Genomic DNA, 15,252 nt, shown 5'->3' with positions numbered 1-15,252 from the left:
CTGATCACACACACACGCTTACACACACACACACAAGCAGAATTACCTGTGGTGTGGATGTTGATGCCCTCCTTCTGCCAGGTGACGGTGGGTCGGGGCGAGCCTGTGGCCCTGCAGGGCAGAGTGATGGGATTATTCAGAATCACATCCAGGGTGGACGGGTGAGTCTGGATCACTGGGATCTCTGAGGAGAGGGATGGGAAAAGAGCGATGGTCAGAAAGATGTCAAGTAAAAAAAGCATGCATCACAGGAAATGTAATATTAATATATATGATTTACAAGAAGCAATTTGCAATCTTAAACACTCTAAATACTGTATCTTTTGTCTATGGCAGTCTGCTTCATCTGTCATTTGCAATTCCAGGAAGTCCCAAAGAGTGATGTGTCTGTTTTTGAATTGATCTCAGGATGTTCTTACCCTGCACAGTGAGCTGCACATGGCGGTGGGCGGAGCCTGCAGCATTCTTGGCCACGCAGGAGTAGCGTCCAGCATGACTCAGCTCAGCTGAGGTGATCTCTACTGGACCTGAATGCAGACCAACACACACCAACATCAACATTATTAATGACAATTACCAGCTGTGACAATTACTAACTAAAATACTTTATTTTCAGTGATATATATATATATATATAGTATATATAAAGGAATAATCTGACACATTATCACTCAATAGCCTCTAAACTACAGTAGTGCATGAACATAACTCAGAGCAGCAGCTTCTCTTCAAATTTAACGATACATTTCAAATATTAAATAAAAGAGTGTGTGATTTGACGCTGTTCAGGTATCTCAAATACCAAGCACACCTTGTGTACTTCTAAATATTTTTTGCATGGGTCTGATTCAAACCTGAGGGCAGGATGCTGTATCCCTGCCCCTCTTTGGGCAGCTTCATGCCGTCCTTGCTCCAGTGCAGAATGGGCTCTGGGACCCCAGACGCAGTACAGCCGATGACCACCGGGGACAGTTTGGTCACCACTAGCTCTGTGGATTCATCCGCTATAGACGGAGGAACTAGGGGAGCGGATGAGAGCAGTTAGACAATGTAATGAAAATGTCTAATCTTATTATTGATAGAAGATCGGTTTAGGATTACAGTGAAATGCAAATTGACAAGACCTATCCACAAGACAGATGGAGGAAGTGGGGAACGAGATAAAGGGAATTGGTTAATCTACAGAGACAGACAATGTAAATGAGAGACACAAAGAGAAAACATTATGAATGAACTGACAGAGGGATCAATTTAAGTTCATGATGCAGTATCAATGAACATAATAAGAACGATCAATTTGTAAATGCATGCAGTGCCACTCACCCTGGACAGTGAGGTTAATGGCTCTGGAGTCTTCCCCCGCCTCGTTAGAGACAACACACTCGTACACTGCTGTGTCCTCCACTGTGGGTGCTATGACTACCAGGGAGCCCGACGACAGTAACCTGGCAATAATGAAAACGAGATAAAGCAGGTATTCAAGATTACTTTGACTATGGAGTTGTGCCTAGCACGATGCAAAAACAGAAAAATAATTAACAGACCTTGTATGAACGACTGCCCAAGCAATATGGAGATACATTTTGTCTACATAACATATTAGAATAAAATTCCATTTTGTCTGCTCAACTAGGCCTTGATCTCAGCTATCAACAGCTAGAGGTAGGAAACAGAGAGGGAGAAAACCTGGATCAACCTGTACATATTCTGGTTCTGGTCAGTATTGATGGTTCGGCCATTTTTCGTCCATGTGACGGTGGGCTTGGGGATGCCGGTGGCCTCGCAGGACAGGGTGGTCTGAACGTTCACCGTCACCGTGACATTGGTGCGACCGCCAGCGATGGAAGGGGGCACTGGAAGAAACGAACCAGGGATCATAAAGGGACTGTGTGTGTGTGTGTGTGTGAGTGTGTGTGTGTGAGAAAGAGGGCTGTGTACTGCTCTCACCATATACTTGCAGATCCACTCTCTTGCGCTGCGTCCCGGCCTGGTTGGTGGCCATACACAGGTAGCGGCCTGTATCCGTCACCTGGGCAGAGTGGATGTGTAAAGACCCATCCTCTGCAAATGTGTACCTGCACAAGTGTTCATATAAGTTGAGGGAGATCCAGCAATAATATGGCCTCTGAGAAATAAATGTTAACAATAGAGACGTGCCAAATGATTCCATGTCACCACATATGACTATGATTTGAAAAGTATTGTGCAGATTTTGGATATTAGAAAATATAAATCCATGATATTCATCCATAAGAGCTGTATATGCAATGCTAGAAACAATAAATTCATGAAAGATATTTCAGTATGTCTACTATTATGAAGGCGTGTTGAGTATACTAGCTAACAACATTCTAATGATAGTTAATGATGTTAGTGTTGGATTGTAATTGAGGTGCTGACAGTTTATTGTGTACAGGACAGCACTATAAGCTTTCAGGCATAGCATTTGACTCTATCTGTTAAATGGGCAATAATGACACGTGGCCTTACCTGCGGTTGTTTCCTGCCAGTATGGCACCATGTTTCCTCCAGGTGATGCGAGGCGGTGGCACTCCACTAACTACACACTCCAGCACCACCGGCTTGTCGATGTGCACTGACACTGTCTGGGGACCGTCCTTGATGGTGGGGGCCACTGAGGGGACAGGTGGACAAGTTGACAGATACACATTATTCATGTACTTTTTTTCCCCTTGGTGATGAATTTAACTTCATGAGAATGAATATTTCTACATGTAGAAAGACGACAGCTGTAGATGCAGTGTGTAACCATACCATTGACAGCCAGATTAAACTGTCTTGTGGTCTTGCCGGCGATGTTGCTGGCCACACAGGTGTACTGCGCCCCGTCGCTCAGTTCAGCCATGTTGATCTGCAGGTAGCGGCCACTGGACAGAATACGCACACGAGCAGAGGCCTACACAAGGAGAAAAGTCCTTTATCAACATTACAGGAAAAGTCATAGCATTGTGTAGATACTTTTCTGCTAATATAAATAAACATAAATTATATTTCAAAAATACAACACAAAGCACACTGATGTATTGTAGGGTGCACTGTGAATAGCCATGAGTTCAGCAATTGCCTTGTTTCTTAAAAAAATCACATTCATATTATATAGTCAAAGTCATATTGTCTTGCTAGCATTTGAGAGATATAAATAATGTTTGACCTGGAGTGGTTGGCCATCCTTGAGCCAGGTGAGAGTTGGAGGTGGGACGGCGTCAGACTTGCACTCCAGAGTCACCTGTCTGCTCTGCAGCACTGATACGTCCTGGGGCGTGCTCTCCCCAGCAATGTTAGGGGGAACTGTTACAGTCAAACCAATTTTTCCAATTAACCAAACAGGCATAATAAAGGAAACATAATGAAAAGTAAAAATATATTTCATCCACTGTACACAACTGCAATTTCCTTGCTTGTACATGACATGCAATATTAGACTGTATTTCTGCAGTATTATGTACAGTACATACTGTAATGTGTATTACACAGCTACATTACCCACCATGCACGCGAACCAGGAACTCCTTGTCATCATCTCCTGCAGGACTGTTGGCCAAGCAGGTGTATCTGCCTGTGTCCTCCACCTGGATACAAGTGAAAGAGGGCAGCCATGTGAGAAAGTGTGAGAACAAGAGGCAGAAAAAGATGCAAACCTCACTGTATTGTTGGTATTTAACAATATGTATAATTCATTGTATGTTTTGCATGTTTTTATAGAAATGTGAAACAAACTAAAATAAAATTAACTAAAGTACAAGAAGAGAAACAGAGCAGCTCTTTCACTGGATAAGCCCCAGTCACTCTGACCTGTGCAGAGGCCACACGGAGCACCTCCCCGCCCCGCAGGAGGCGCAGGCTGTCTGTCTGGGGGAGTGGCCGCCCATCCTTCAGCCAGGTCAGGGAGGGTGTGGGGATACCTGAGGCCTCACACTGCAGCTCCAGGACATGATTAACCACCACCGACACCTCCGCTGGCACACCAGAACCGCTGATGCTTGGGGGGTCTGACAAAGATGTAAAGGAATATTAGTTTTTCCTCACTAACGAATCCAAACATGAATTTAGAGGATAAGAGCTGGAATCTGGCGGCTGATCCATACATGCAAAGCTAAACAATGAACTAAGGGCATCGGTAAAATGCATAATTTCAATATAAGTCTGGCTTTCTGCTTTCACTCACCCAGCACTTTGAGGTTGAAGTGGCGGCTAGCCTGTCCGGCGGTGTTGTTAGCCACGCAGGTGTAGCGCCCTGTATCATTGACCTGGGCCTGGATGATCTGCACAGTGGTGTTCAGGTTCAGGACTCTGAGGTGGGGGTCGGGGACTAGAATCACCCCCTCTCTGAGCCAGGACACGGTAGGGGTCGGGGTCCCATCAGCGACACATACCAGAGAGGCCAGGTTTCCTCTCACTACTGTCACATCCTCTGTGCTGCCTGCTCCGTCCAGACTGGGAGGGACTGAGGAGGGCAGCGAAGAAGAGCTTTGTAGCTTTGTGTTTTTTTTTTTAACTTACCTTCATTTGTTCAAGGAAATCATGAGTACTATACAACACTACAACAACACACACTAACCCTAACCCTAACCAAGTTTGTAGTTAATTTATCTAGAAAGACTTGGCTGGGTTTCCCCCCAAAAAACTATTCACACCTAGATGATCTTAATTCTGTTTTCAGTTACTGGAAAACAGATGATCTTAATATTAAGATATTTACAAGAAAACCCTGTCCGTTCCCATGATAAGGTCATGCTCATCGGTGGATACACAGTTGGTTATCATAAAAGGTGAGCCTTCCTATATTTTCATTCTGTTTAGCTTTTTGGTACAATCTTTCATCATTACACTACTAGTTATTATTGAATAGAGTCTTTGTAATGATGTTTGCTTGATTTTGATCCTCAGACCTCAGAGGTAAGTAATGTAAGTTGTTGAGACTCACCATGCACCTGCAGGTTATAATGTCTGTTGTCCACTCCCGCCCTGTTTGATGCCATGCAGGTATAGGTGCCACCATCAGACACCTGGGTGCGGGTAATCCTGACAGATACACAATGGTACAATATGATTATCCTGATAGATTTTGACCCACACACACAGATACCGATATTTTTAGACTGAAGTTGCCGATAGCCGATATTTTGGCTATCGGCAATGTGACAATTTCATGCCAAGTATTCAGTGTTTTATTCTTGTCAGGGTGGAAAAGCCTCTGAAAAACTAGTGACACTAAGACTCTCCATTGAAACCTATAATAATGAAATTCTTGTAGGTGGATTAGTAGTTCTTTCTAGGTGAGGTGAGCCACCACACCTATTCAGTGGTAGGGAAAACTCTAGGATACATTAAGCTGTTAAATAAAGAATTCATTTACAAAAAACATAATTGAATAATTAAATAAATAAATAAGAAAAACTTACAATTTACTTACAAACTTACAACTTTCAAAAAATACAATTTCATTGCAGGTTTTACAGACGAAGGATTAGACTGATAGGTCAGTCGAGCCCTAGCACTGTTTTGTGACCATTTCAAATTAGAATTTCTCTGAACACCATTTTCACATTCAAAAAACTCCCAAGAAGATGATCTTGTTGCAACAACATGATCATATGTTGTAACCTGTAAGCCCTTCATCCTGGAGCCCAGTCCACTGACCTACCGGAGCACCTGTCCAGCAGAGAGGAGGCGTATGTGGGCAGAGACTGGCAGCGGCAGGCCGTTTCTCAGCCAGTTGAGCTGGGGCGGAGGAGAGCCTGTTGCCACACACTCGATGTTGACTGAACTGTCCAGAACTGTGGTCAACTCCTCAGCCTTCCCACTGTTACCCTCGATCACAGGAGGCACTAGAAGTAGAGAGAAAATTAAATGATATAACAGGAAATTCCTACTGTCATCATCAAGGAGAAAAACGTGGGACAAATAGAACGTACTGTACAGGGCATGTAGTATGTATTTATAAAATGACAAGCCTGAATTAAACCCACCATACACATTCAGATTGAATATCCTGTCCTCCTCTCCTGCAGTGTTGGTGGCTACACAGGTGTACTTCCCACTGTCTGAGGTGTGAGCTCCAGACACAGTGAGTGTGCTGCCATCCGGACTGATCCTATACAGAAAAACAGGCAACATTATATAAAACATTATAAACAACCTTTCAGCAGATTGATACATAATTCCTCTGTTCCATGATGGTGTAGAGGTTAGGTCCTATTTGTGACCTGCTGAGTCTCTCATGTCTCCCTTACTCTGTACCTTTCTATTGATTCGTTTGGACCAAAAACATTACATATCTCTTCCATCTTTCCAATGCTTTCTCATACCCCTTTCACTAGTAACCTGAGGAATTTGCAGGTCGACTGTCAAGTGGGTCGAGTTTGAAAGGGTCAACCTAGTTTAGCCGGATGCCGGTCGAAAACAGGGTCAAGAGCCGAGTCAAGCTCTGTTCCGCTTGGTGTAAAAGTTCACTGCTTAATCCATGTTGCCCTGTGTCTGGAGCATCATGTCTTCCCCCATATTAAACACTGAATGTAAACATGCCTGCTTTTCATGACAGTATTAGGTGACAACTCATACGACATTCCTGTGGCTCTGTGTGAATTGCTTCCTATGCAGGATGTATCCAGATCGGCATTACTGTACCTGAGTCCCTTGTTCCCTGTCCTGCTGATGACTTCCCCATCCTTCAGCCACTGGATGGTCGGGAGCGGGGTTCCTCTGGCCCGACAGACCAGCTGGATGCTGTCATTCAGCAGGACTCCCATGTCACTGGGCAGCTCCGAGCCCGAGATACTGGGAGGGACTGGGACAGAATCACTGGTGTTAGTCACAATCCAGTGGAGAACTTGAGAAATGTTCATGTCAAGATGCAAACATGGATCATGGCACATAAGTGGCAGTACCGTATAAAACAATAATACATGTATTCGTTTTGTATGGTAATGTATACGTTTGATATTGTTGTGAGCTTCTATGTATCTTCTATGGAGAGAGCTCTTGTATTCCTTTTTGAAAAATCTAGAGTTAGATATTTTTTATAGTAGGCTGAGAGTTAAAACTGTGGATGTACCTTGTATGGTGAGGTGGTAGCTCTTCCGTGCCTTGCCCTCCACGTTGGAGGCCACACAGGTGTAAGTGCCACTGTCAGAAAGCTGTGAGCGAGCGATCTGCAGCTTGCTGCCTCCTGACAGGATGTGCATCTCCAGAGACTCTGAATTCTCTAGAAGAGAGTGTTCAAGTTATAGAAAATGAATAGACTTTAATAAAGTTAAGTAAATAAGAAACAAATCCATTTGGTCAGGACATTGACAGATGAGGCAACAGTTTAATAATAATATGCCTTCTGTATATTTTCCTGTTTTGCTTGATTAACAGAATGCTCTAATGACAGTGCAGCTCATTCAGAGCATGCAGGCTCACCTATGGGGCGTCCATTCTTCAGCCAGGTGAGGCTGGGAGGAGGGATGCCAGTGGCATCACAGGCAAAAGTGACTGGGTTACTGATGGTTTCCACCACACTCTCCTCTGATGGGCCATCGATACTGGGCGGTACTGAGGAGAGGGAAGGAGGGAGGATTAAAAAAAGAGAGAGAGAGAGAGAGAGAGAGAGAAATAGAGAAGTGTGTACAAGAGATATTTTCTCCTAAATGTAAAATGCTTAGCTTCATTTCAAAGTACACAAGAATGAGTGTTTCGTTACATGAATTTCTTAATGTTAAATGAATTAATTTCTGGAACGTCTTACCATAGATATTGAGGTGGAAGTTCTTGTCCACCTGACCAGCAACATTGGTGGCTTTACACACATATTGTCCAGTATCAGACACCTGAGGAACACAGGAGATGGTTAAGGCAGATGCAATCACAAAGGTATTCCCTTTAGCTCCGAGTTACAAAACACATTAGAAACACTATATATGTTTGTGTGTTTTTCAATTTCTCCCCATCATCTTCTGCAGTACAAATGTTTGCTTGATCTGGGGTTTGTATGTGACCTCTTTAAAATAAAGGTGATATAAAACAAGGAGCAGACACCATGGCATCCATCCATCTCTCACCTCTGACCCTTTGATCTCAAGCATCTGCCCCTCTGCCAGCACTCGCAGATTGGCCGACTCGGTCACCGCCCTGCCGTTCTTGTACCAGGTGATGGTGGGAGGCGGGACAGCATTGGACTCGCACTCCAGAGTCACTGAGTTCCCAATGCGCACGCTCACCACCACAGGGGAGTCCCCACTGCTGTCCCGGATACTGGGGGGAACTGGGAGGTGCAGGGGAGGAGAGAGGAAACAGTGTGCAAGAGGTATCAAAAGAAATAGGAAACATAAGAGGAAGGAAGAAGAGAAGATAGGAAACAGGCAAGGAGGGGAGGAGAGGGAAGATGAAATAGGACACAGAAAATGGAAGAAGGAAGGATAGGAGAATGGAAAAAAGTGACACACAATAGCAGAAGTCACTAACCAATTCCACAATTTATTTTTCCCTTTTGTATGTCTTTTATTGTGAAGTACACTGGAAGGCTTCTGAAGGCTTTGAACTCATGTGTGAAATGTGCTGTGTGCAGTGCAGTACTAAAGTTTAATTAAACACAAAGTTGAGTGTATTGGGGTTGGAGTGTGGATGGAGACTGACCGAACACGGTGAGGTAGATGAGTTTGCGAGCCTCTCCTGCTGGGTTCATGGCCACACAGCTGTACTTTCCTCCATCGGATACTTTTGCCCTCAGAATCTGTAATGTGCGACCACCTAAAGGCACCAGTGAACAGATGGATTCATTTTATGGCATGCAAATATCTAAACAATAATCCAAGACCTCCCTGCATACAACAGTATCATATTAAAATGTGACACATTTTTAGATGGTATGGCCTCAATTGTTAACAGTTTTCCACTGGTAAATGTTTATTCTTCTAAATACATCCTAATACATAGGTGTGTACCATGGCAGGGCTGCAGTACCTGGCATGATGAGTGCGTTGGTGTTGGCCTGAACGGGACCCCTGTCATTTAGCCAGCTCAGGGTGGGAGGGGGGAAGCCAGTGGCTTCACACGTCAGAGAGACAAAGTTGTTCACCACCACTGTCACATTCTCTGGGCTCAGGCCGACAATGGAGGGGGGCACTGGATGGAAGAAGAAAAGCAGCAGCTTGTCAATATAGCATACAGTATTTTTAGTTTCACCTCAGACCAGGGCAAACTAGATTTGACAATGCTAAAATATTTGAACTTGATTGTACTTGCTTATCTTGCCAGACTCAAAAGCAGAAACATTACTTACTAAATTAGAGCAAATGAAGATCTATTTTATTAATATTTTGTCCAGTTCTAATTCATCCATTCATTAATTAAAGAAAACAAGGCAATTCAGGATGTCAAGTCAAGATAGAACTGTAGCTCACCATGAACATTGAGGTTAAAGGATTTATCTGCACTGCCAGCCACATTGTCAGCCACACACACATAGCGCCCTGTGTCTGACACCTGAGCAGTCAACACCTGAAAGATGGGAAAGATAGGAAAACAGGTTCAAGCAGGAACATAGATCTACATAGACAATATCTGCATCTCCACGGTAACAGCTATGCTATATAACAAAATTCCCAATGTAACAGATTAAGCCAGAACTTCATAACCTTGCAGTTAGATGCAATGTTCAGAGCTAAGTTATGATACATGCTAACACTTTAGTATGTAAGCATGTAGTACTGTATATTTCTGATTATAGAACATTGATTTAATGTCCTTCAGTGTTTTCATGACACAGATTTGCCTAATTTTAATGTGTCTGAACCATCTGGATCTCACAAACCTACATCTTACTGCATGACTTGGGAGGTTCAAGTTTGAATTTGTTACTATTCTCAACCAGCGTGCTGAGGCAGACTGGTGTTGCTATGGAGAGAGCTTTATGTGTGTCTTTTGCTGAAATGTTAAAAATCTCCATGTAAATCAAAAATATCACCTTAACATTATTACTTCACCATGCATCATATTATTTGTTGTACTATTTGTTGCTGAAAGTATTTTTTTTACTTCTTTTATGACAATGAAAGAGTTTCTGTGGATGTAGATTTCTGTAGATTTTACTTGGAATTTTGTTTGCATGCACAAGTGGGCCATGGTGTCAGAACCACCAGTCTAATCTATTTCTCGGTGGTCACCTGCAGCGTCCGCCCATTGGACAGGATTCTGTGGGAGCCATCAGAGCTGATTGGCTGGCTGTCCTTCAGCCAAGTGATCTTGGGTGCGGGGTTTCCATCCACGTGGCATTCCAATTGGGTGGTTTTATTGACCAGGACCGTGACCTCATCAGGCAAGTCGCTGTCCGTTCCCCGGATAGAGGGAGGCACTGGGGGAGGATAGAATAGAAACACAGGAAGAGAGACAGACAGAACACACACACACACACACAAACAAAGACAGAGATATTTAAAATGCCTTGTTTCCCAGTTCTATGATACTTGTACCACAAAGGCGAAGTGAAGTGCTCTACTCACATAATACTCGGACATCATACTGAATGGAGTCCTCTCCTGCTTCGTTAACCGCCACACATGTGTACCTGCCTGAGTCCTCAGCCTGGGCCCGGGGAATCTGTAACACTCGCCCACCTGAGAATGCAAATACAGACAGGTTATGATGAATCCTCTCTCTCTCCCTTTCTCTCTCTCTCTCTCTCTCTGTCTTTCTCACCTGGCAGGATGAGAACTTTGTCATTGGAGGCCAGCGGTCGTCCATCTTTGTACCAGGTGAGTGTTGGAGGGGGCACAGCGTTGGTCTCACAGTACAGAGAGATGGGGTTGTTGAGTATCACGTCCCGAACATCGCCCCCGACGCCTGGGATGGAGGTGGTGTCACCCACTCCCCCGGGTCTGTTGAAACTAGGTGGCACTGAACGGGGAGAAATGAAAGAAAGATTATTGGGGTTTTCTTTGAGCATCTTTTGGAACATTTATTTCATAGTATGGTGAGATACAGAATAAAGGGGAATGTTCTGCCTTCATTTTAGGAAGTTTATTTGTTTTAAAAACTTTTAATTTGGTAATCTATTCCTATTTAATCTATTCAAAACAACAAGTTGTTACACATCAGTTTCAAGAGCTATTAATTAATAGTTTTCAACAAGCAGTTTTAGTATGACAGTCAACTGGCGTCATAAAAGCACAAGAATAATCTGTGAGCCCCTGAACAGCACTAATAGTCTCAGTTAACATATTATCATCAATCAACCCAGTTCACCTTGTATATTTACATCAAAGTCCTTCTCATCCTCCCCAGCTATGTTAGTGGCCACACAGGTGTAGCGGCCAGTATCCGACACCTGAGCGTACTTGATCTGAACGATACGACCGCCGGCTGTGATGGACACATGGTCATCCGCCCGCAGAATCTAGAGAGAAGAAGAGGAGAGAGTGAGAGAGAGTGTATGTATGTGTGTATGCATGTCAACATTTCTTTACTGCTTTACTCACTTTATAGTCCCCTTGGGCAAAAAACATTCATGGTCGTAACATTCACATCCTAATAGCATCAGACAGATCTATAAACAGCAGAAAGACTCCACAGGTAAAGCAGGCAGAATCTGTACCTGTCCGTCCTTGTACCACTGCAGTGCCGGGGTTGGGATGGCCTGAGCCTCGCACTCCAGGGTCAGGGTGTTGTTGACCTTGATCTTGACCTCTTTGGGGGCCAGCCCCTCCCCTGGGATATCATTTTTATTGATCTGAGGGGGAACTGGAGTTGGGAAAAACAATTTAGATGACATGTACACATTTTGGCATCATTTTGGGCATACTTTTTTGGGCATTTACAGGTTAGCAAACATGTTGTATGACATTTACATTCTTTAGGTATTTTACATGTTAGCCATTTAACAGATTACCTTATATGAACATTTTTAGACATATATAGCACTTAAGGTTAGATGCAAGCATATACAACAGGCCACATTAGAACTGAGATTTCCCATATGAATAGCCTTAGACTGTACTGTACCTACCGTTTTAGCCAAGGAAGATGCATTAGTTTTAAAAGATGCAGGGATGCCCCACTAAACACCTTACAATCAAATGGCTAAAGGGCTTCGCTGTACAAACAAGTGAACAGTGAACAGTCTTATTCTACTCACCGTAAACTTTGACCTCATAGTTCTTCAGCGTCTCTCCAGCCTCATTAGTGGCCACACAGGTATATCTCCCAGCATCCTCCTCTTTAGCATTGAGAATCTGCAGGGTTCGCCCACCTGTAAGAGCGTGGGTAATAGATCAGAAAGACGTACACAATTCTATTCTATTCTTTTCTATTCAAACAAGAGAGAAAACAGATTTTCATGTGATCCCCAACCTGGAAGGACTCGGACGTTGCGGCTGGACTCAAACGGAGTGCCGTCTTTGAGCCAGGTGATGAGGGCAGGAGGGTAGGACTGGACTTCACACAGCAGAGAGGTGGGGCTGCTCAGCGTCACTGTCACCTCCTCTGCAGACCCCTCAGGACCCGACCCGGCAATGGTGGGAGAAACTGGCAAGACAAGGAGAGCACATCTAAATTTAGTCTGCTGGTAGCTGTTGATGGGGGCTTTTAGGGGGTTGTTCTTCAATATAAAGGGGAAAACATCAGACCAGGGTAAATTATTAAAGGATTAGAGCTGTGTTTGTACCCAGGACGTTGAGGTTGAAATGCCTGCTGCGGTCTCCAGCGCTGTTAGACGCCAGGCAGCTGTAGCGGCCTGTGTCTGCCACCTGGGCACCAGAGATCTGCAGGAAACGGCCATGAGACAAAACCTGGTGGCGTCTGTCAGGCACCAGCAGCTGCCCGTCCTTCAGCCACTTAATCTCTGGCACAGGGTTACCTAGGCAACCGTTAGGCGAGGTTAATACAGTGATAACATATAGAGATTACATTTAATGTCATCTGCATTGTTTATTAATGAAGGACCTTTTAACAGATATTTTCTTATTCATATATCAGTGTGGATCATGTCCCTTACCTGAGGCCTCACAGGTTAGGGTAATGTTGTGCTTCTCCTTGACTTTAGTGTCCAGGACAGTCCCCTGATCCAGAATGCTAGGTGGCACTGTCAAATCAGATAGATAATCAATAAAATAGCAATCTTCCCATACATCAAACCTCCTAGAGTAAGACACATGCTCATGACAAACTGTTTTGTTCATTACTGACATAGACTTATTTAATATACAAAGTTGGTCACTGACTTTAATCTGTGCATTTTCAGTCAGAATAGAGTAAAGCAGCCAAACAAAATACATAGTTGGTTACTATCTATGTATTTGAGTTACGGTCAGCTAATACCAAGGATGTCGAGGTCAAAGTTCTTCCTCTCCTCTCCGGCGCTGTTGGACACAATACAGGTGTACCTGCCAGCATCTTCTACTGCGGCATGCATCAGACGCAGGCTCCGCCCCCCTAGGGATCAAACAGGCCAATTATTGGTTCAGTTCAATTCTCTAATTTCATCAGTAATAATATATATATTCAAAAGATATGTCAGCAGAAGTCTGCCCCTCTTCAAAAAAAAAAGAAAAACATCCCAAAGTTGTATAAACAGCATTTCTACATTCCAGCCTGTTGAAAATAAATCACCCTTCTACGCAATCTGGACCATTTAACAGAAGGAATTTGGACACTCAGGCTCACAGCTGTTTAAATATAAACGAGCTAATCTCTGAGATCCAAGACCATTTTTCTCTTTCTTTAAAAACAGCTTATCGTGTCTTAACAGAGTCTAAGAGAATCACCTGAGCCAACAACGGGTAAACATTGACACACTGCGAAAACCACAGTATACATTTCAACGTTGAATATTATAGTGAATTAACCAACCACATCTTACACATATCCTAACATAACTGGACAAGCATGGTACCACACAGGATTTGAACTAGCAGTCACCTCAACATGAGCCTACCTCTCTGTCAACATAAATATCACCTTCCAAACACTTTATTGTCTTGATTAATTTTATAGTTCCCAAATAAATCCCATTATATTGAGCTGCTCCACAAAATGTAGATGAGTCAAGAACCAAATGGAACAGCTTGGCACAGCGTGGTACTTTGAGTTCTGCACAAGTGGTTCAGGTTGTTTACCAAAAGTTCAGGGGTCTGGTATGAAGCAGTTAGGGCCGCTGTTCAATTTGGAAACACCCATTATATCTTGTTAAATGTTTTAAAAAAACAACACAAAGCAATTGCTCCTCTTTCCCAGAGGTTTGTTTCCCTACACAGATCCTTGTCTGATCGACTGTTGGGTTTGGCCCCAGCTAGAATGATCCTATTACATCTTATTACTGGTGATGTATTGCAACTGCTTGGCCTTTGAACCATAGCTGGGAAGCAGAAAGCTTTCTCCTCTGACAGTTTAGACTGTGCTTCATATCCTCAGTGGCTTGCTTTTCCCTGAGTCTTAAACATTAAACTAAATTCTTGAGACTTTTTCAGACATCTAAAATGACATACATTTATAACTTTGATTCAAACCATCAAAACAATAACTTTGCCGTGACATCAGAGAAAGCAGGTCTAGTGGGAGCTCACCTGAGAGGACGCGCACTGAGCTGGTGGCTTTGATTGGCCGACCGTCCTTCAGCCAGGTGATGGCAGGAAGAGGTATGCCAGAAGCCTCGCAGGTCAGAGCCACCGGGTTCTTCACAACAACACTCACATTCTCTGGCAGCTGCACCTGACCAATGATACTGGGTGGGACTGGACAGAGGCGAGGGTTAGGGAGCGAGGGAAAGGGACAGAAAGAGAAATAAAGATATTAAAAAGGTTAGAGAAGGGAGAATAACTTGTGACCTAATGCAGTGTCTGGAAAACTACCAAGTGAGCATATAACAGAAAAGAATACTTTATAACAGGTGATGATTCATACCATGTACGTTGACGTCATGCTTGCTGTCAGCCTGTCCCGCCACATTAACAGCGATGCAGGTGTAGCGTCCCGTGTCGGACACCTTGGCATCTTTAATCTGCAACAGCCTGCCCTCGTTCAGCACCTTGGCCCCATGCTGGCCCGTGATCGGCCGTCCATCTTTCAGCCACGTGACCGCCGGACGCGGCACCCCGTCCGCGGCGCACTGTAGGGTGACATCACCCCCTTTTGTCACGGTAACGTCATCGGCTCTGCCCTCGCTGCGTCTGATGGAAGGGCGGACTGAAGTGAGAAAAGCGGGTGAGTGGGTGGACACGCTCCCCCAGGAGATGCTAAGCACTTATATGACAGCCTCCA

At 44.0% G+C, this 15,252-nt stretch overlaps 1 protein-coding gene across 1 annotated transcript in view; it reads right to left on the bottom strand.

The window, feature by feature from the left end:
* The window catches only part of hmcn1 (hemicentin 1), a 95,909-nt gene that overhangs the window by 13,759 nt on the left and 66,898 nt on the right, over positions 1 to 15,252 (bottom strand). Inside the window, 35 exon segments of the mRNA XM_078285502.1 lie at positions 47 to 184; positions 420 to 527; positions 855 to 1,019; positions 1,324 to 1,445; positions 1,697 to 1,853; positions 1,948 to 2,075; positions 2,491 to 2,635; positions 2,776 to 2,917; positions 3,173 to 3,309; positions 3,509 to 3,590; positions 3,814 to 4,010; positions 4,187 to 4,465; positions 4,946 to 5,043; positions 5,666 to 5,849; positions 5,991 to 6,115; positions 6,649 to 6,808; positions 7,076 to 7,225; positions 7,426 to 7,557; positions 7,751 to 7,832; positions 8,064 to 8,266; positions 8,638 to 8,751; positions 8,965 to 9,126; positions 9,405 to 9,501; positions 10,167 to 10,354; positions 10,503 to 10,616; positions 10,699 to 10,896; positions 11,245 to 11,395; positions 11,594 to 11,739; positions 12,134 to 12,247; positions 12,349 to 12,522; positions 12,662 to 12,853; positions 12,992 to 13,078; positions 13,315 to 13,428; positions 14,559 to 14,726; positions 14,896 to 15,177. Of these exon segments, the coding sequence (XP_078141628.1) occupies positions 47 to 184; positions 420 to 527; positions 855 to 1,019; positions 1,324 to 1,445; positions 1,697 to 1,853; positions 1,948 to 2,075; positions 2,491 to 2,635; positions 2,776 to 2,917; positions 3,173 to 3,309; positions 3,509 to 3,590; positions 3,814 to 4,010; positions 4,187 to 4,465; positions 4,946 to 5,043; positions 5,666 to 5,849; positions 5,991 to 6,115; positions 6,649 to 6,808; positions 7,076 to 7,225; positions 7,426 to 7,557; positions 7,751 to 7,832; positions 8,064 to 8,266; positions 8,638 to 8,751; positions 8,965 to 9,126; positions 9,405 to 9,501; positions 10,167 to 10,354; positions 10,503 to 10,616; positions 10,699 to 10,896; positions 11,245 to 11,395; positions 11,594 to 11,739; positions 12,134 to 12,247; positions 12,349 to 12,522; positions 12,662 to 12,853; positions 12,992 to 13,078; positions 13,315 to 13,428; positions 14,559 to 14,726; positions 14,896 to 15,177 (5,235 nt within the window).

The sequence above is a fragment of the Centroberyx gerrardi genome, chromosome 9 (assembly GCF_048128805.1).
Source record: "Centroberyx gerrardi isolate f3 chromosome 9, fCenGer3.hap1.cur.20231027, whole genome shotgun sequence".
NCBI classification, from domain to species: Eukaryota; Metazoa; Chordata; class Actinopteri; order Beryciformes; family Berycidae; genus Centroberyx; species Centroberyx gerrardi.
This window is presented reverse-complemented; position numbering and strand designations above follow the sequence as displayed.